This window comes from Heloderma suspectum, chromosome 4 (genome assembly GCF_057233095.1).
Source record: "Heloderma suspectum isolate Gila_16-S chromosome 4, 16-S_ref, whole genome shotgun sequence".
In the NCBI taxonomy this organism is placed as follows: Eukaryota; Metazoa; Chordata; class Lepidosauria; order Squamata; family Helodermatidae; genus Heloderma; species Heloderma suspectum.
The window spans coordinates 214519448-214541363 of record NC_139461.1 but is presented as its reverse complement, the minus strand read 5'-3'; the positions used below and the strand labels follow the sequence as shown (position 1 = coordinate 214541363).

The 21916-nt window shown below is 42.7% G+C and overlaps 2 protein-coding genes across 4 annotated transcripts in view; both read right to left on the bottom strand.

Annotated features, from left to right (window-relative positions):
- NEGR1 (neuronal growth regulator 1) overlaps window positions 1-21916 on the bottom strand; it is a 791297-nt gene that overhangs the window by 158225 nt on the left and 611156 nt on the right. For all 3 annotated transcript variants that reach the window (XR_014790510.1, XM_084852229.1, XM_084852228.1), the window contains exons 5-6: window positions 7281-7401; window positions 864-1015 (exon numbers count right to left, since the gene is read on the bottom strand). Coding sequence is in view for 2 of the 3 variants with exons in the window: in XM_084852229.1 (XP_084708355.1) it covers window positions 864-1015; window positions 7281-7401 (273 nt within the window). In the remaining variant the exon portion in view is untranslated. The remainder of the gene's footprint in view (window positions 1-863; window positions 1016-7280; window positions 7402-21916) is intronic.
- The window catches only part of LOC146348046 (lysine-specific demethylase 5C-like), a 51425-nt gene continuing 42811 nt past the window's right edge, over window positions 13303-21916 (bottom strand). The window contains exon 3 of the mRNA XM_084848289.1: window positions 13303-13374. Coding sequence (XP_084704415.1) covers window positions 13303-13374 — 72 coding nt within the window. The remainder of the gene's footprint in view (window positions 13375-21916) is intronic.

Below are 21916 nucleotides of genomic sequence, written 5' to 3'. Positions count from 1 at the left end.
TTCATTGTACATCATAATTGTTCACCCTAACCTGTAACACAAACTATGACAGTCTATTTGCTTAGTATGCCAAACTGAAGTTGACATTTAAGCTCCTACTTGTGGCAGGGAGAATGCATCATCAGGAGATTTGCTCTGAAGCCTTGCTGCATATGCTACCTGTGCAGCTGAGACATGCCTTCAGGTGTCCAAAATGGGTTATATGTGAAAGAACATTTAGGAATTGCAGATAACACAAGTCTAACAATCACCTGTTATAGGTCTGCACCATGAAAGCATATCTACACAGATATTGCTTGCATCGGAGTTGCCAACTCTGAGCATTAAACGTTTCATTGGCCTTTCCATGCACCCTGTACCTGTAGTATAAAAAGCACCTATGAAAATAGTGCCATGATGGGTCAGACCTTGTCTCGTTGATACTCCCCACTTCATTTACTGCTGGCTGGCATTGAGAGTGGACCCCCCGGGAAGCCCTGACCCACAGGATGTTGTGGCACCGGGTTTGGCCAAACCTAGCAAAAGATCCATTCGCATACCAGGCTATGTATGAACCAGCCCTGTGACTCAGGTCCATCTTGGCCTGAGTCAGCCCAAGGGCAATGTTCTTGTCATTGCACTTCAGTTGACCCAATTGGACCCAGAGCATCATGAAACAGACTTAAGTTGCATCCAGGGTCCCTTCGACCCAGGCTGCAGCCAAGTAAAACACATGTGGAATTGTTTGGAGAAATCTGTATGGGATACTGTCCTTTTGAAGAGATTCTGAGCCAGGTAGATTCCTACAGTTTTCTGTTCTTCAGGGTAGAGAAAAGAGACACACTCCAGAGCATGAATATTTTGCATCATCTTTCTTGACTTACGGTTCAGAAGCAGGCTGGCATTGGTGGTGCCTAGTTTGTTGGCAGCGACACACGTGTAGTTGCCAAAATGCTCCTCTGTCACATTGTTGAAACTTAAAAATGATCTTGAACTATAGCTTTTAATAGTAATCCCTTGTTGTCCATTGATTAGTCTAGAAGGGGGGAAAAGGGAAAATATTCTATTAGAAGCCACAGGCAAATGTGTTTGTATTTTTGTCTTATTGCAATGCATGGATGGAAACTAATAGTTTTTACCAGAGTGGGAAGGGGAAGGGGGGGAATGAGATAACAACACAGGCAAGGAATGCTGATAATGCCATATTTGGATGATGTATTATTGCCATATCTTGCCAATGACTGTAATTCAACAAAGGGCTTTTCATCTATGCAAACAATTGTGCATGTGATGTGCCTCGGATTACATGGTGCTATTTTTCCTTTGGCAAGTGTCTATATTCAAGAGGAATCTAAATACAAGCATGGATGGTTGGAGGATGGGGAGACCTTTCATGGTTATTACAAAGGAAGCAGGGAATATTGGAACCAAAAGGAGGTGGAAAACTCAAGTGGCTTCAGAAGACCTTGGGGTTGTATCTAATGTTAGTCCCATGTAGAGTAGATACCTTGAAATGAATGGGGCTTAAGTTAGACTGACATTGGGTATAACTCTTGTGTTCCAAAACAAGGCATGGCTAATATAGCACACTTTATTACTGATGGTAACTTATTCATCAGAAATTGGTCCAATTCATCAAGAATATGTTGATGGTGATTTGGAAATTCAGAACTATTTACATGTTGCAATGAATGTGTGTGGGGGGGAAGAATTGGGATTGTATGCACTGTTTCTGCTCTCGACTCCACATATTCAGCAGAATGCCTGTATATAGTCTATGTGTGTACAGGTTTACTACATAGGACTTTCTCCACATGATGAGAAACTTTTCCTAGCACCACACAAAGGCACCTATGGCTGATATGGAACTCAATCCTACATGTCAATCCAATACTATAGACTTGCTCATTGGATCAGCCACTCCTCCCCCCCCGCCCCTGCCAAGTTTCCTATTAATAGCTTGGCTTGGTTAAACGACAGTCTATTTTGCACACATCAGCAACACTTGCATATGCCACCTTTGCATACGCAACGTGTTTCTCTCCTGTCCAAGGATCAGCATAGATTTGCAAACCATCTCAGGCTGTATTGATCCCTGGAGTCTGACTTCTACACCAGCACTAATGTCAACATCGGTGCTCAATTCTTTATTACTGCTTTTCTAATCCCTTTTCTTTCCTCTAATGCCTTTGATTCCTCTTACTGGCAGCCCTTCACATAGATTGGTGCATACCTATCAAAAAGTCTTCTCATATACCTCCAAAATAACAGTACCTTTATTCTGTAAAGATATTCCAGATAGATACAAATGACCCACCATTTTTGCTGTCTTTGACTGCACACTGTAATGGCTTTTTGCACATCATAATGACTTTTCCTTGGTTCTACAAAATGCTCCCGTTTTCTCACTAAAGGAGCAGCTTATGACAAACAAAACATAAAGACCATTTATAAAGGAAAGGGATCAGTCAGGTACATTTTAATCCCAGTAGAAATATAATACATATCTAAGGCTGCAGTCCTACTATGCACACTTACAAGGGAGTAAGTCTCATTAAAATCAATGAGAAAACATGAGTAGGTTTGTCCAGCATACAACAGTATATGAAATCTATCATGACTAAAGCCCACCCTATGGACATTTACTTAAAAATAAGTCCCACTGTGGACTTCTGCCTCCCCACATAAAGTGTATACACTATTGCAGCCAAAAAGGTGGGAGGTACTTGTTTGATCAAGATGTCAGCACATGTGTTTCCCACAGAAAGCTCACTTTTCCCCTCTCAGCTTGGAAAATTTGCAAGCCAACTTCAAGACTTTAAAATGGTGATAAATCAAGAAAAAGTCACTTCCTCCTATTATTGGGCAAAGGCTTTATAAGCAAAAAGGAGGCAGTATTTTCTTTAGTGTTACATTCTGCTTTAGTCCCTACAGTTGTCCCCCTACTGCACAGTTGTCCCCAGTGCCTCACCCCTGAAAATTTCTTGTATCTGACTGAAAATATGAATGAGTTCAAAAGGCAAGTTATTGCCTAGAACTGTGCCCACAGAAATATAAAAAGCATAACAGAAAATGTAGTGCACAGAAAGCTGTAACATGGAACAGAAGAGCCAATCCTCTTCTCAGCATAACATATCAATGCTTAGATTTCATGCCAGAAATAAATAACTATTCTAGGTGGGCCTGCCTACTGAGGTGGACAATGTTTTTCAGGACAGGAGAAAATTCTAACATTCATTAATCCTTCTCCGCATCTACCTTGGATCAATTCAGAAGACCCCTCTTTTTTTTGTTGTTGTTTTCATCCTGGCCTTTTATCTTGACATTGGGTTGGAGCCAAAATTTGCCTCCGACCAATAGAAGCACTTCATCCATTTGCAGAATGCTTCTGATCCAGCAGAGAAATTCCACTAGCAGTAGAGAAACTCCTCCCCTAGCAGATTAGGGGAGGAGGAAATTTTTGTAAATTCCTCCTTCCTCCTGCAGCTCTCTGTGCCACTGAAAATTTGCTCCAAGTGCTGGGGAACCCTCAGGAATGGTAGAGGAGGTGGCACTGGGGGGCTGCAAGCTGAGAAGAAACAGGCAAAAACTGATTCCTTTGCCATTGATGGGAACATTCTGAGCATTCTGCTCAGGATTCTGCTCTGCTCAAGGCATTGACCAGGTTTGGATGACACACTGCAGCTCTTCGTGGGTTATTAACTCAAGATGAGCCATGGTGCCATGCTGCATATCCAGCCCCCCTTGGGGGTTGTCATGTCATGGAAACCCAGTGAGTGTGGTTATACTTGGGTTAAGCAGCCCTCACATAACCTTAAAACAGACCATGGGTTATGCAAGGATTGTTGTTTAATCCCTGCATAACCCACACTCGCCAGGTTCTCACAACACAACAAGCTCCTGAGAGGGGGTTGTATATTCAAAATGGTGGCCACGCATGGCCCACACATGCTGCAGCTTCACTGTGTTGCAGCCCCATTGTGTACAGAAGAGTGTTTTATCATTAAAAAAAATAGGGTGCTTCAGATGGTGGGGTCCTAGCGCTGGTAGTCCAAAGGCATTCTGCAGCTATTCCGTCTTTTGTTACTTAAGAGATTTTCCGTGGTAAGAAAAATGATGGAAGAAGTGGTGGAAAAGCTCAGAAGGGCTACGAGTGGAAGATGACGACATCTGGACCCCCTGTAAAATTCCATGAATGAGGCAGGGCTATGGCCCAATAAAAGCCTCATCTGGAAGCACCCTAAGAATGCTACAACTGGTGGAAGGCAGTGCTGGTTCCAACTAATTTCAAACATTTCATGTGTCTTCCCCTCTTCCAGTTACTTTTACCCTGAACTCATATTTAGGAGAAAAGCAAGCTCAATCAACTTAGACATTCCTATTTCTCAGAAAGAGAAATTTCTCCAGAGACCTTTTTTCAGAAATTTTTCTTTTGGGGGACATCTGCCTAAAAAAGGGAACCATTTCATGAAATGTATTAATATTTTTTGACACTTTCTCCCACAATGCCCCCAAATGATGCCACATCCAAGACATTGTGGGAGACAGAAAATGGTGACTGTGCTGCCAATACAAACATTTTGTGGTTGCCATTGGTAGTGACAGCAACAAAACCCTCACAACCCTTAAGAAAAAAAAAATGAAAACCATGATGTCACTGCTAATGGTGAGCCTTCTTCCCAACAAACTGTTGGAAAATTTTGCCACTGGACAATATCTGGCAAAATGTCACCACTCAACTTCACTTTTTAGAGGGTGGAGAATTTAGGAAAGCCACTTTCACACAGGTCTTTAAAATCTAAATTTAGGGAGACTCAAAGGATCAGTTTCTTGGCTGGCAGAAGCTTGATAGAATGACAGTTGAGACTTCCTGGCATTGAGAATTCCAGGAAGAGATGAAAGAGCAAATAGTACCCATCTTGGATGATTTGAACATTTCCCTCTTGGAGCCAGTCCTCATCAGGACACATGTGACCAGATTCAGATGTTAGAAATGCATAGTTAAATGTGAAAATACTTAGCTATGCTTGATTACTCAGAGAATTGCTTATACTTCATCCTGAAAATGCAGAACTCTTCCTTATATAAACAATTTACCATTTAATTTTGATATATGGAGGCAGCACATCATAAATCTAGGTGAGAGGTACAATTTTTCTTAGCATTCAGCCTCAAAATACAGATCTATCATTATTAATGGTATAGCTGCATATTGATGATTTAATATTTTACATTACATTAATGCTTCTATTTTTTAAATTTAATCACTACACAGCTCTGCATATAAAATAGGTTTTTGTATAACCATACATTCCAAAAGCTACTACACTCTAGAAGGAAATAAATAGTCCTTTTCAAAAATTCTGAAGCATGATGAGTTATTGCTGCACCAAGCAAAGATGAACATTTACAGCCTTATGGCACAACATCTACTTGTCTCCTTGGAAGGAAGTCCCATTAAGTTCAACAGAACTTACTCCCAGGTAAGTGGGTGTAGGATAGCAACCCCAGGTCTGAATAATTATTTCCAGCAACTTCAACCTCATTTAATCTATTTTTTACTAAGCATGTGATTCGCTTTGAGAATTCAACGTCACTTTCATGCATTTTATGTTGTTTAAATCATTTAGACAAAAGGATGGAAACTCTGTTTGTTTTCACTACCATGGCACCCCAACCAAGAAAAATAAATAGAACAACTTACAGAATTCTAAATCAATCAATATCAAAATGATAAATTCACAAACACTGAAGTGCAAACTGTGCATTCAAAAGTACTCAATAACAAGCAATGAGTTCATGAATAATGATGAGCCAGACAAAGTTGTGAGTGTTGAAGGCTGAGGTTATTTGATTTGGAATTGTTATATGATATTTTTCACACTTATTGGGAAATGTGCTTCTATAAGACTAATTAACCTGGTCAGAAACATCCAAGATTACTGAAACATAAGTGTCAAAGGAATCCCAGGGTTATTTGTCCAGTATCTTAGTACTGATCTACACAGTATGTAGAAGGAAGTAGCAACTTAGGTTTCCTAATAATTTCTCTCTGATCTACTTGTTTTCTACATGCCAGGAATTTTTTTTAAAAAATATGTGGAATTAAAAAATTACATCGCCCCTGCAGTCTAGTGGTACAATCCAGAATTCTACTCTCTCAGTCTGTTTAATGTGCACAATGACACATAGGATATCTCAGCATCACAATGCACTTGCAATGAATTTTGAAATCTAACCTCTTCTACATATCTGAAATAATGATCAAGCGACTGTACCCACAGTCACTTATCCCAGGGTAAAGTCCCAAGCCCCTAATTATACTTGCTTGCTTTCAGTTCATCTCAGCCTCTAAATTAAAAATAGATGTTTTCTATACAGAACATGTAGAAGTGATTACTAATAGTGCATCAGTTGTATAAGAAAACAACTGATAGTTGGGTAGAAAAGCAACCCTCCTTTCCAAAGGAAGTTATTTCCTCCTTTATTTTTAGAATTTCAGATGATCTTTTTTCCCCTTCAAAGTCCCTTTTCAGGGACACTGCAATGTCAGGGGGAAAATGTGCAGCTCTTATGCAGTGTGTGTGTGTGTGTGTGTTCCTTATGTACACTGAAGCATTATAGTACTATATGACTGAACTCTTATTGCAGAGATGACTAAGATCAAGCTGGAGAACAGCATGCATCAGCTTCTAGCCCTGAGGAATATCTATCTTCAGGCTCATATTTGAATACATTAATGATATATTAGACCATTATAACAATTTTAGTCTTTATTAGGCTATTTGAAATGTACATTTTGTTTGTTTCATATATTTTAATGGAAATAATGTTTTAGAGTCAAGCTTTTGGGGTGGCTCACTCATGATGCCTCATTTGCAAGAAGAACATATTTGTGCTTAACTCTGTGTTGTGCCAATCATAAATACTATATTTATGTAGAACATCTTAGTATGCAAGGCACACTTTTTCTGTCTTTAATCTTAACAGAGCCTAAGATAACCAAACTCTGTGGGTTTCTGTACCTGCATTACAGCAGATAATTTATTTGGGAAGCACCCTACTGAATACCAGGTATCTCAGGAATGATCTTTGTGGTGGTAAAATTGGATGATAAAAGCAATGCAGATATGACTGACCGCTTCCTCTGATGACAAACACACACACACACACACGCGCGCGCTAAACTCTGATTAAAGCCTTAAATATATATATATATATATATTGGCCCAATAATATGCAGACTCCAGAGCAAAGTATCCATGTGTAAGAATGAAAGCAGGTTTGATATACAAACTTACTTCCTTTCTCCTTTGTACCATTCAAAAGCTGGGGAAGGAACACCCGCACTTTCACATCTTATGAATCCAGTCCCTCCAAGCGTCACTCCACTGGATTTTATTTCCTGAATTGTTGGGGTAACTATAAGGAAACATAAATATTTGTTATTGAGACTTAAACTCATTATAAAACCATATAAAACATGTGCTCAGTGTTAATTTTATCTCCTTGCTCAAGTGGACAGTATTATCCAAAAACATGTTAATGAAAATAATAATGCTACTTGCTACTTATATAGTGCTTCTTAGTGTTCAAATCACTTTGCATTTGTTCTTGTGCTGTTTACAACACTGTAAGGTGGTTCAGTATCATTATTCCCATATTGTAGAGGAGTGGAGCTTAGGCTGAGAGAAAGCGTTGCCTAAGGCCACAAAATGAATTCACGTCAAATGGGAGATTCATACCAGAGCCTGATTCTCCATACTCCATCTCTTCACCAATATGCCACATCTCTGACAGATCTCTGAAATTAGGCTACAGAGCAGCCTTCCCCAACCTGGTGCCCTCCAGATGTTTTGGACAACAACTCCAACTTTCCTGATCACACTGGCCAGCACAAAGTGGGGAAGTCTACTATAGAACTGCTAAGCTGTAGTGTTGTGACAAATTATCAATATACAAGTTCTACAAAGCATGGAAGGTTTAGGCTGTTATACACATAGCAGGCCTTACCACATGGAGGACAAAATGCACATATGGCAATGTTGCTATTAAAGGCCTAAATACTGGCATCCTTTTACCACACCCTGCAAAGGTCTAGCGTGTAGCAGCCATTGCCAGTGCTACAAATTTTTTTTTGCCTTTTCTCCAGGAAATGCTGCTTATATTAGAAGGGCACAGCTACCAAAAATGGCACTAGTATCTAAAGAATGCCGGTGCAACTGTATACTTTCTAGCTATGTCCTCTTTCCTAAAGAGTAGATGCTCTTTTAACCACCATTCAAAATGTTTAAAATGGATCCATGGGATTGAGCTATCTATTTTTTAAAGATGTGGTGGTATTGCTTTATTAGCTCCAGAGAATGGTAGATACAAAAAAGTTGATTTTTAAAAATTACAAAATAATAACCCACTTTCTCAAGACATTACAGAATAGAAAGCAATAACTTCCCAATCTGTAGCAGCCACAGGAACACAGGAAACTGCCTTACCTCTATCTAGCTCAGTATCATCTCCACCAGGAATGAGCAACATGTGCCCCCCATTTTGAATGCATACAAAGCACGTGGGGAGCATGACCCTCATTTGCAAGCAGAATTGCAATCCCAGAAGCCCCCTCCATGCGTCTCGTTTCCTTGCAAAATCAGTGCTTCTTTTTGACACAACTCCCACTGCGGCATCAAATGCTGCAGCAATTTCGATAGCAGCAGCAATGTTGGAATTGGTGGGAGTGGGGTGCAGCTCCCAGTGAGTTCCGGGACGGCAATGCAGCCTCTAGGCCCCTGGAAGCTGCCCACCCCAATCTACACTGAATGGCAGCAGCCCTGCAGGGTTTCAGACAGGGTTTTTTCTCCAGCCCTACTTGGAGTTGCTGGGGATTGAACCTGGGACCTTCTGCCTGCAAAGCAGGGGCTCTGCCACTGAGCTATGGCCCTTCCCCATAAAACGGCTTGAACAAGACAAACAGCACAAATGACTACATTCATTTTCTGGCCACAGTCAGACAAAATATGGTTATAAGTATTATTAAAATCTAGAAATCTAAAATTTAGGAAAATATAGTATCAGCAGGCATCACACGACACAGAAAATTGGCGAATGGAAGGAATCCCAAGCAATTACAGTTCTCCTTTCCAGAATTTCTTTTCTAAGTTCAGTTTAAAATGTAATTTATGTGCACTGCAAAATATTATATGAACAGGACTCGATGTATAAGTACAAATTCATTTTTCTAAGCTATGTTCCAGCTGATCTAATGTTGTTACCGATGTGTGAACTTATGACTCCTCATCATTCTCATCCTTTCATAATCACACTCATCCTTCTGCTTGTCATGTAAAGAGGCTATAATCTTTTATTATGCCAACTACTGCCAAGAAGGAATATCTATATTAAAGAGGAGATTCATAAAGAAGACTGGACATTGCCATTGCATGCTTTTTACATGCTTACTGGAACACCAGGAAGTAAATCATTTGCAAACTCTTAGAAGTGTGTAAGTACGAGGACCGCGATGTAACCAAACAATCCTTAGAACAATTATGAGCTGGCATGAAATATTTTTCACAGTAGCCTAATATTAACACTGATTACCTATGGGTGGAGAAAGACAGCTGTTGACCAAGTGGAAACGTATCACAGTGTGCATGTAACCAACTGATAAGCTGCTTGGAGACATTTTGATTTTAGGAAGACACGGAGAGCAACTTCATTCATCTTCCTAAACAAACCACTTTGTTCATTGTTTAGGAAGACATGTAGAACAACTTTGTTCATTTGGGGAGTATCCAAAATACATTTCGATATGTACATTTTGATAAGTCAAGTTCCATGTTCACAATTCAAGTCTGCAGGAATTATGCATTTCTCTTTTCCCAAGCATCTCGCCAGTTTAAGCAGCAAAGAGAACCAGTGTGGTGTAGTGGTTAGAGTCATATGAGGACCAGGGAAACACAGGTTCAAATCCTAACTCAGCCCAAACGTTCACTGAGTGACCTTGGGCCAGTCATAATTTCTAAGCTTACCCTATCTCACAGGGTTCTTGTAAGGCTAAGAAAGCAGAGGGAGCAATCTATGCCTCCTTGAGCGCCTCAGAGGAAAGGCAGGATATGCAAACAATTCTAAGGGAATGCTGCTCAATAGACAGAAAACTCAAAGACTAAAGCCTTCTGTTTATCCTATGCCCTGCCAGCAGAAGCCAGGTAGGGTGGAAGGAGGACAGGGGGGAAAACGCCTCCTGTTCCTACTTTTCTTTCCATTTACAGCTAGACCAGCCTCTTAGCTCATCTAGCTGACTTACCTTAAGTAAGATAAGCTTTCTGCAGCAGCTGGCAGTGGCGGGGGTGAGGGGGAGATCCATAATTGGATCTCTTCCTCTGCAGTCATAGCTCTGTCGATGGCCATGCAGAATGAAATCTGTACCACCCTGTCTGGGGAGCCACAGGATTGCTCTGTAATAGGTTTTCCAAGATCCATTGATAACAGAATATAAACAAATCCCAGCTAAAAAGTTTTAATTGGAAAAAACAAAACAAAACATTGACTAGTTTCACATGCTGACTGATTCATATGTTTGTGGTTGAGGTAGTAAAAGGCAACTGAATGAATATAGCAAATGCTTTCCTTTGATCACCATTGTTAGTTTGCTTTCAAAACGTTCTAAGCCCTAAAGCAGTTTCGCTCCAACAGGAAATGGTAAATGAAATATGCTTGTCCTGAAATCTTTCTTGAATTACGATGTCGCCATAGGTGATTCAAACTCTATTCTCCTCCATTATCTAACCATGTATCTCCAAGATTCCTTGAAACTCTTTAATAAAGAAATCAAGAGTTCTTCATTTCTCAGCCCGCACAATATGAAAGTTGTTGAGCAATGTATTTAACTTAATATCAATTTTAATTAAATATTGCATAACTTGGGCCATTTTTCCCAGTTAAATAAATAAATGTTTTCAGTTTATGGCATGCCTGCTCACCATTTACAGAACTTAGATTTAAAGGAAATCTGTTCACCAACAGTGGACAATACCTAAGGGTATTGTGACAAGATTCACAGAGGACAAAGGGCTCCTGTATCTCTAATAGTTGTGTAGGAGAGGGAATTTTGGCCTGGCCATCTGGGAGTCAGCAACTTCAGAAGCACACCTACCCATATCTGAACTGGCTTGGGAAAATGCTTCCCCTGGTTCTGGCTGTTCCTCTTCTGCATCTGATCTGCTAACGATCTCTCTGTGCTCAGAATCAATCCTGACACAATGCCACCTCAATTTCACAGGCCTGTTTTTAGGTTATTAAATTGAGGCAACATTTTTACCCGAGTTCTCTGGGGCCAGGAGAGATTCTTAAAATTTTCAGTCCCTGCTCAACATTTTTTTTTCACTTAAAAAAACAAATGAAATGATCTGGAAATGTTGGTTCAGCATCATTTACATCCATGAATGGATGGACACTGATTGTGGAAATGCTGCTAAAGTTGTACCATAGATTTTACTTGGGGTTTATAGTGAGGCTACTCCACTGCAGAACCAGTAGTTTGGTGGATTTTGGTCACAGTAAAGGACGTGCAGAGAATGTGTCTTAGGTTCTTCCACATCTTTACACATGTTGCGAAGTCTGGCTTTCCAGCTGTACTTTGGCTTTCACTAGCATTCTGAGAGAAAGTCCATGTGGTTCATAAATAGCACATCTATTTTGAAAATCTGGCAGAAATTACTAGAATTTTATGATGCACAACTGTTTGCAGGCTGGGAAGAGCTAATATTGACTATTTAGTTTAATGGAGAGTTATCAAAGACTCACATACCACTGTATAAATGACTTTAGGAGTGTAGCTAAATTTCTGGCTAGATTATTGGTAAGGTTGCAGGCTTGCAATCTGGAGCCCCTGCTTCTTTCACTAGTGTGGAGGATGTGGAACAATTCTGGATAAAATTACACCTGACAGTATCTGCTACCTTGTGGTTATTTTTGTTGGTTTGTTTCATTAAGAGCCTTAAAAAGCCCAGTTGTGATTCAGCTTGCTACTTATTCTAAAGGAATAGTTCCCCTACAAACAATGAAGTTATGCAATACTCCTTCTTTTCCTGGAATTAAGGTTGCAACTTTTCCCCTACAGCAGGGCTCCTGTCCCTTTTCTAAAAAAAACAGAGCCACAAGAAACAGTATCATAGCAAATGCATTTTTTCACTCATTCACTTGCTAAATTTTTGCTTACCATGCAGCTGCTAAAGGCCAAAGAGACACACCAGAAAACCTGGCAACCCTGTTGAAGCAAAGAAGGTTCTGAAAGGTAGCAGCAACATGTAAATGATATAGATCCACTAGGGCGGAACATCTGAATTTTTTGTTTTCTATGTATAGCTCTGATTCCAGTAGAGTGAAACATCTTACAAAGGACTTTTGGCTCAGAGTTGCAAGCTGAGGGTGGGGAGGGATGCTTCCCAAAATGGTCCCCCTGATGTTTTCGGCTGCTGATGTGATTTTGGTGGCAGCACAATTGCGAGCAGAGATGGGTCAAAGAAGACCCATACAACAAAGTTTGGGTTGAAAATTGGGCCACATTTATTGAAAATATCTGCAAAGGGGTATCTAGGACGGGCATCTGACTGTGTCAGCGACTAGCTGGCACTTCTTGGGTGAAAACACACCCAGCCTGAGGGGTGGCGGTGATCTCGCCACCCCTCCAGACTGCCCCTTCTGGGGGAGGTAGACCTTCCCCTGTCACCCCCTCCTGGTGCCGCACAACACCTGGGTGAGTGAGGAGGGTTGGTCTTCCAGGCAACCCTTATCCCCCCGCTGAGATGCACAACCTGTTCGGGGGGCCTCAGGCATCACCTGTCACCATAAGGTGCCTCTGCATGCACACCATCCCTAATCTCTTTCTGCTTTTGCCTATCCTAGCCGCCAAGTAAAATGTGACCTATGAGATTGGACCTAATTCACCTACAGGATGCACTCTATCCCAATAACAGTGTGAAGTAGGCAAAAAGACTCAAAGTAATAGGCCAATTGAACGGTGAGCCAAAAATTCCTACATGGCTCCCGAAAGGGGCAACTGGTAAGAAACCCACACTGCTTAAGGGCGGGTGGGAGGGAGCCGCGTGAGCGAGAGAGCTTTGGTTGGGAGGGGGGCAGAGCTTAAGGCAATTCTGCCTGCCCCTCCCTGCTCAGTGGTGCCACTGGGGGTGCCAATCACAAACACCCACGTCATCTCTCCCCACCCGCCCGCAATATCCCCCCCCTTACAGCCAGACAAGCTGGCGCTGGGGTTAGGGCATTTGTGTTTGTACTCCCATTGTTTTGAATCCTTCCTGTTGTTTCTTGCTACCCAGAAGATGCCAGGCTGAGGACAAAAGCACTGCTTCGTGCTCTTGCCCTCACTCTCATGGCATCACCCTAAAACCAAAACAGAGTGAGAGCAAGAAGCAATACTTCCTGCTCTCATTCTGGTGTCTTCTGGGTAGGGAAAGAGTATGTCTCTGAGTAAAATGGTTTAATACAAATAAACACAAATGTAACAGCATAAGAATGACACAAATATCAATATAACAAAATTTAGACCTGAGTACATAAAAGCTATAACATAATAGGCCAAAATCTTTTTGAAATCAGCCCTCTTCAGTGGTCTACAAGTTGTTGTTCAGTCGTTCAGTCGTGTCCGACTCTTCGTGACCCCATGGACCATAGCACGCCAGGCCTTCCTGTCCTGCACTCTCTCCCGGAGCGTGCTCAAGTTCATATTCATTGCATCCGTGATGCTATCTAGCCATCTCATCCTCTGCCGTCCCCTTCTCCTTTTGCCTTCAGTCTTTCCCAGCATCAGGGTCTTTTCCAGGGAGTTTTCTCTTCGCATTAGGTGGCCAAAATATTGGAGCTTCAGCTTCAGTATCTGTCCTTCCAATGAGCACTCAGGGTTGATTTCCTTTAGGATGGACTGATTTGACCTCCTTGCAGTCCAGGGGACTCGTAAGAGTCTTCTCCAGCACCACAGTTCGAAAGCATCAATTCTTCGGCGCTCAGCCTTCCTTATAGTCCAGCTCTCACAGCCATACATTACTACTGGGAAAACCATAGCTTTGATTAGACGGACCTTTGTCGGCAAGGTGATGTCTCTGCTTCTTACTATGCTGTCTAGGTTTGCCATAGCTTTCCTCCCAAGGAGCAAGCGTCTTTTAATTTCATGGCTACAGTCACCATCTGCGGTGATCTTGGAGCCCAAGAAAGTAAAATCTGTCACTGCTTCCATTTCTTCCCCTTCTATATGCCAGGAAGTGATAGGGCCAGATGACACGATCTTAGTTTTTTTAATGTTGAGTTTCAAACCAGCTTTTGCACTCTCCTCTTTCACCCTCAACAAGAGGCTCTTGAGATCCTCTTCGCTTTCTGCCATTAGGGTGGTATCGTCTGCATATCGGAGGTTGTTGATAATTCTCCCGGCAATCTTAATTCCGACCTGTGATTCATCCAATCCGGCATTTCTCATGATGTACTCTGCATATAAATTAAATAAGCAGGGTGACAATATGCACCCTTGTCGTACTCCTTTCCCAATTTTGAACCAATCGGTTGTTCCATGTCTGGTTCTTACTGTTGCTTCTTGACCCTCGTACAGGTTTCTCAGGAGACGGGTAAGGTGGTCTGGTACTCCCATCACTTTCAGAATTTGCCACAGTTTGTTGTGATCCACACAATCAAAGGGTTTAGCGTAGTCAATGAAGCAGAAATAGACGTTTTTCTGGAATTCTCTTGCTTTCTCCATGATGCAGCGAATGTTGGCGATTTGATTTCTAGTTCCTCTGCCTCTTCGAAACCCAGCTTGTACTTCCGGTAGTTCTCAGTTCACATACTGCTGAAGCCTAGCTTGTAGGATTTTGAGCATCACCTTGCTGGCATGTGAAATGAGCGCAATTGTGCGGTAGTTTGAACACTCTTTGGCGTTGCCCTTCTTTGGAATTGGAATGTAAACTGACCTTTTCCAGTCTTGTGGCCACTGTTGAGTGTTCCAGATTTGTTGGCATATTGAATGCAGCACTTTAACAGCATCATCGTTTAGGATTTTAAATAGCTCGGCTGGAATACTGTCATCTCCGCTAGCTTTGTTGTTAGTAATGCTTCCTAAGGCCCACTTGACTTCACTCTCTAGGATGTCCGGCTCAAGTTCAGTGACCGCACTATCATGGCTATCAGTGACATTCAGATCTTTCCTGTATAGTTCTTCTGTGTATTCTTGCCACCTCTTCTTAATCTCATCTGCTTCTGTTAGGTCCCTGCCTTCTTTGTCCTTTATCATGCCCGTCTTTGCACAAAACGTTCCCTTGAGATCTCCAATTTTCTTGAAGAGATCTCTAGTCTTTCCCATTCTGTTGTTTTCCTCGATTTCTTTGCATTGTTCATTTAAGAAGGCCTTCTTGTCTCTCCTTGCTATTCTCTGGAACTCTGCATTCAGTTGGGTATATCTTCCCCTTTCTCCCTTGCTTTTCGCTTCCCTTCTTTCGTGAGCTACTTGTAAAGCCTCATCAGACAGCCACTTGGCTTTCTTGCATTTCTTTTTCTTTGGGACGGATTTTGTTGCTGCCTCCTGAACAATGTTACGGACCTCCGTCCATAGTTCCTCAGGCACTCTGTCTATCAGGTCTAATCCCTGAAATCTATTCCTCACCTCCACTGTATATTCAGAAGGGATATGACTGAGGTCATACCTGAACGGTTTAGTGGTTTTCCCTACGTTCTTCAATTTAAGCCGAAATTTTGCAAGAAGCAGCTCATGATCTGAGCCACAGTCAGCTCCAGGTCTTGTTTTTACTGACTGTATGGAGCTTCTCCATCTTTGGCTGCAAAGGACATAATCAATCTGATTTCGATATTGACCATCTGGTGACGTCCATGTGTAGAGTCGCCTCTTGTGCTGTTGGAAAAGAGTGTTTGCTATGATCAGCATGTTCTCTTGGCAAAACTCTATTAGCTTTTGTCCTGCTTCATTTTGTACACCAAGGCCATGCCTGCCTGTTATCCCGGTGATTTCTTGACTTCCTACTTTAGCATTCCAATCCCCTATGATGAAGAGGACATCTTTTTTTGGTGTTAGTTCTAGAAGGTGTTGTAGGTCTTCAAGTACACTTGGCCTAAACTCGAGAGAATATATGTTTGATTGGAGGGCTGAATAAATCCATCCATGCAACATTTATCCTAGGCAAGCAGTTACTTAAAAATATGAACATCAAAAATGTTGGCAAGAGCTAGATAATATAGCTGGATGATGATGAGGATGATGATGCTTTCTCCTCTTCTCGTGGCCTTGTTTCCTGGCAGAGACAATCTGTTTTATGTATCTTACTGTTTAGCTGATACCATTCCTGTAGTTACTGGAGAAGTTGCAATTTTTTTTTCTGTTGCAGTTAAACTGAGAGCTCAGTTAACCTGTTTTAATTGCTTAGCATGGATGATACACTGTTCTATAAGTCTTTATATATACTTCGTTGCTGTATATGCTTTTGAATATATACGTATCTTGTATACCTTGGTTTTTCAATCTGGTCATACACTGCAATAAACAGATTTCACTTTGGTTTGTGGCCTTGAAATTGTTTCAGGAAAGCAGAGGAGAAAGATATTGTTTGTATTTTTCAGCTGTATTGTCTAGCTCTTCCTAAACTTTTTGATGATTGTATTATTATGCATTTTATATTGATATATGTGTTTTCTATTTTCCTTAACTTTAGCTTTTGCGGATGATAATACTGTTAAGAACTATTTTTGCTCTGGTGTTTATTGCGTCCTCTGGGTAGGAACAAAGCTTTGAAGAAAAATGGAGTTTAGCAACATCAGTGGGTAAATGGAAAAATACATTATTGTTGTTGTTGTTCAGTCATTAAGTCCTGTCTGACTCTTCGTGACCCCATGGACCATAGCGCACCAGGCTTTCCTGTCCTCCGCTCTCTCCCGGACCGTGCTCAAGTTCATATTCATTGCATCGGTGATGCTCTCTAGCCATCTCATCCTCTGCTGTCCCCTTCTCCTTTTGCCTTCAGTTCAGTCTTTCCCAGCAACAGGGTCTTTTCCAGTGAGTTTTCTCTTCGCATTAGGTGGCCAAAATATTTGAGCTTCAGCTTCAGTATCTGTCCTTCCAATGAGCAGTCGGGGTTGATTTCCTTTAGGATGGACTGATTTGACCTCCTTGCAGTCCAGGGGACTCATAAGAGTCTTCTCCAGCACCACAGTTCGAAAGCATCAATTCTTCGGCGCTCAGCCTTCCTTATAGTCCAGCTCTCACAGCCATACATTACTACTGGGAAAACCATAGCTTTGATTAGATGGACCTTTGTCGGCAAGGTGATGACTCTGCTTCTTACTATGCTGTCTAGGTTTGCCATAGCTTTCCTCCCAAGGAGCAAGCGTCTTTTAATTTCATGGCTACAGTCACCATCTGCAGTGATCTTGGAGCCCAAGAAAATAAAATCTGTCACTGCTTCCATTTCTTCCCCTTCTATATGCCAGGAAGTGATGGGGCCAGATGCCATGATCTTAGTTTTTTTAATGTTGAGTTTCAAACCAGCTTTTGCACTCTCCTCTTTCACCCACAACAAGAGGCTCTTTAGATCCTCTTCGCTTTCTGCCATTAGGGTGGTATCATCTGCATACCTGAGGTTGTTGATAATTCTCCCAGCAATCTTAATTCCGACCTGTGATTCATCCAATCTGGTGTTTCTCATGATGTACTCTGCATGTAAGTTAAATAAGCAGGGTGACAATATGCAGCCTTGTCGTACTCCTTTCCCAGTTTTGAACCAATCAGTTGTTCCATGTCTGATTCTAACTGTTGCTTCTTGACCCTCGTACAGGTTTCTCAGGAGACAGGTAAGGTGGTCTGGTACTCCCATCTCTTTAAGAATTTGCCACAGTTTGTTGTGATCCACACAATCAAAGGCTGTAGCGTAGTCAATGAAGCAGAAATAGATGTTTTTCTGGAATTCTCTTGCTTTCTCTATGATCCAGAGAATGTTGGAGATTTGATCTCTAGTTTCTCTGCCTCTTGAAACCCACTGTAGGGATGGCGGAGAATTTCTCCCCGAATCTTCAGGAGGCCAAGCGCCAAGGCATTCGGCCCCCCGAAAGTATTGGGGAAATTCTCTGCTGCCCCCCCACCCCCCCCGGGATGGGACTTACCTTCAGCGAATGTCCCTCTCAGCAGCGGGTCCCAGCGGCGGTTCGGCGATGTTTCGTGGGGGGCGGGGGCGGCGGCCGGTCTCCCGACCGGCTGCTGCCGCCGCCATTACAAAATAAAAAAGTAAGTAAAAAACAAACAAACACACCCATGATAGGCTACGTGACGATTTATGTAGCCTATCACAGCTAGATTTCCAAAGTCAGCCGTGATAGGCTACATAAATCGTCACTTAGCCTATCACGGGTGACTTTGGGGGGGGGGGAAAGCACGTATGCAAATGGCGGTGGCCTATGGGTGCCGCCATTTGCATTCCTTATTTTGGCACGTCTAGTCTACGTAAAGATTTACGTAGACTATGGCGAAAATAAGGGCACGCTACTTGCGTTGCCCTTATTTTCACCGTAGTCTACGTAAATCTTTACATAGACTAGACGTGCCAAAATAAGGAATGCAAATGGCGGCGCCCATGGGCCGCCGCCATTTGCTTACGCGCTTCCCCCCCCCAAAGTCACCCGTGATAGGCTACGTGACGATTAACGTAGCCTATCACGGGCTTTTTTTTTTCACTTTTTATTTCGCAGCCGGGGAGACGGGGTGCTTCTCCCCGGCCTGAATTTCGGCCGGGCAAGGTGGGGCGCCTCCCCCCCCTCGCCTGAACTTCGGGGGGAGAAGCAAAGTGCCTCCCCCCCACCGCGAAGCCAAGCTGCGAAAAGGTAAGTGACTTTCGTACATCCCTAACTTCCGGTAGTTCTCGGTTCACATACTGCTGAAGCCTAGCTTGTAGGATTTTGAGCATCACCTTGCTGGCATGTGAAATTAGCACAAATGTACAGTAGTTTGAACACTCTTGGACATTGCCCTTCTTTGGAATTGAAATGTAAACTGACCTTTTCCAGTCTTGTGGCCACTGTTGAGTGTTCCAAATGTGTTGGCATATTGAGTGCAGCACTTTAACAGCATCATCTTTGAGGATTTTAAATAGCTCAGCTGGAATACTGTCATCTCCACTAGATTTGTTGTTACTAATGCTTCCTAAGGCCCACTTGACTTCACTCTCTAGGATGTCCGGCTCAAGTTCAGTGACCGCACTATCATGGCTATCAGGGACATTCAGATCTTTCCTGTATAGTTCTTCTGTGTATTCTTTCCACCTCTTCTTAATCTCATCTGCTTCTGTTAGGTCCCTGCCTTCTTTGTCTTTTATCATGCCCATCTTTGCACAAAACATTCCCTTGATATCTCCCATTTTCTTGAAAAGACCTCTAGTCTTTCCCATTCTGTTGTTTTCCTCGATTTCTTTGCATTGTTCATTTAAGAAGGTCTTCTTGTCTCTCCTTGCTATTCTCTGGAACTCTGCATTCAGTTGGATATATCTTCCCCTTTCTCCCTTGCTTTTCGCTTCCCTTCTTTCCTCAGGTACTTGTAAAGCCTCCTCAGACAGCCACTTTGCTTTCTTGCATTTCTTTTTCTTTGGGATGGATTTTGTTGCTGCCTCCTCCTGAACAATGTTACGGACCTCCATCCATAGTTCCTCAGGCACTGTGTCTATCAGGTCTAATCCCTGAAATCTATTCCTCACCTCCACTGTATATTCATAAGGGATATGATTGAGGTCATACCTGAACAGTTTAGTGGTTTTCCCTACGTTCTTCAATTTAAGCCGAAATTTTGCAAGAAGCAGCTCATGATCTGAGCCACAGTCAGCTCCAGGTCTTGTTTTTACTGACTGTATAAAGCTTCTCCATCTTTGGCTGCAAAGGACATAATCAATCTGATTTCGATATTTACCATCTGGTGATGTCCATGTGTAAAGTCGCCTCTTGTGCTGTTGGAAAAGCGTGTTTGCTATGATCAGCGTGTTCTCTTGGCAAAACTCTATTAACCTTTGTCCTGCTTCATTTTGTACACCAAGGCCATGCTTGCCTGTTATCCCGGTGATTTCTTGACTTCCTACTTTGGCATTCCAATCCCCTATGATGAAGAGGACATCTTTTTTGGTGTTAGATCTAGAAGGTGTTGTAGGTCTTCATAGAACCGATCAACCTCACCTTCTTCGGCCTCAGTGGTTGGGGCATAGACTTGAATTGCTGTGATGCTGAATGGTTTGCCTTGGATTTGTACTGAGATCATTCTATCATTTTTGAGATTGTACCCCAGTACTGCTTTCCCACCCTTTTATTGACTATGAGTGCTAGTCCATTTCTTCTAAGGGATTCTTGCCCACAGTAGTAGATATGATGGGCACCTGAATTAAATTCCCCCATACTTGTCCATTTTAGTTCGCTGATTCCCAAGATGTCGATGTTCAATTTTGCCATCTCATGTTTGACCACCTCCAGCTTACCTTGATTCATTGATCTTACATTCCAGGTTCCTAAACAATATTGTTCTTTACAGCATCGGATTTTCTTTTCACCACCAGACACATCCACAGCTGAGTGTCCTTTCAGCTTTAGCCCAGCTGCTTCACTATTTCTGGTGCTACTTGGAAATTCCCTCTGCTGCTCTTCCCCAGTAGTATATTGGACACCTTCCGACCTGAGGGACTCATCTTCCAGCGTCATATCTTTTAGCCTTGTGGGTAAAAGGGTTTTCTTCTTGGCAAGAATACTGGAGTGGGTTGCCATTAGGGATGTACGAAAGTCACTTACCTGGTCCCGCAGCTTGCTTCGCGGTGGGGGGGAGGCGCTTCGGTTCTCCCCCCAAAGTTCAGGCCGGGGGGGGAGGTGCCCTGCCTCGCCCGGCCGAAATTCAGGCTGGGGAGAAGCGCCCCATCTCCCTGGCCGCGAAATAAAAAAGTGAATGTAAAAAAACCCACACACACACACGTGATAGGCTACGTAACGATTTACATAGCCTATCATGGCTAGATTTCCAAAGTCAGCCATGATAGGCTACGTAAATCATTACATAGCCTATCACGGGTGACTTTGAAAAAAAAAAGCACGTACACAAATGGCGGCGCCCATGGGCGCCGCCATTTGTGTTCCTTATTTGGGCCCGGGTAAGCATTGCCCTTATTTTCGCCGTAGTCTATGTAAATCTTTACGCAGACTACCTGGGCCCAAATAAGGAACACAAATGGCGGCACCCATGGGTGCCGCCATTTGCATATGCACTTTTTTTTTTCAAAGTCTCCCGTGATAGGCTACGTAACGATTTACGTAGCCTATCACGGCTGACTTTGGAAATCTAGCCGTGATAGGCTATGTAAATCGTTACGTAGCCTATCACGGGTGACTTTGAAAAAAAAAGCGTGTACGCAAATGGCGGCGCCCATGGGCGCCGCCATTTGCGTTACTTATTTGGGCCCGGGTTAGTGCTGCCCTTATTTTCGCCGTAGTCTATGTAAATCTTTACGTAGACTACCTGGACCCAAATAAGGAACACAAATGGCGGCGCCCATGGGCGCCGCCATTTGCATATGCGCTTTTTTTTTTTCAAAGTCGCCCGTGATAGGCTACGTAACAATTTACGTAGCCTATCATGGCTGACTTTGGAAATCTAGCCATGATAAGCTACGTAAATCGTGACGTAGCCTATCACGTGTATGTGTGTTTTACATTCACTTTATAATGGTGGCGGCGGCAGCCAGTCAGAAGACCGGCCGCCGCCCCCCCCCCGCTGAACCGCAGCTGAACCGCCGCCGAACCGCCGCTGGGACCCGCCGCCAATAGGGACATTCGAGGGAGGTAAGTCCCATCTCGGGGGGGGCAGAGAATTTCACCGCCAATTTTGGGGTGCCAACGCATTCGGCCTCCCCGAGATTCGTGG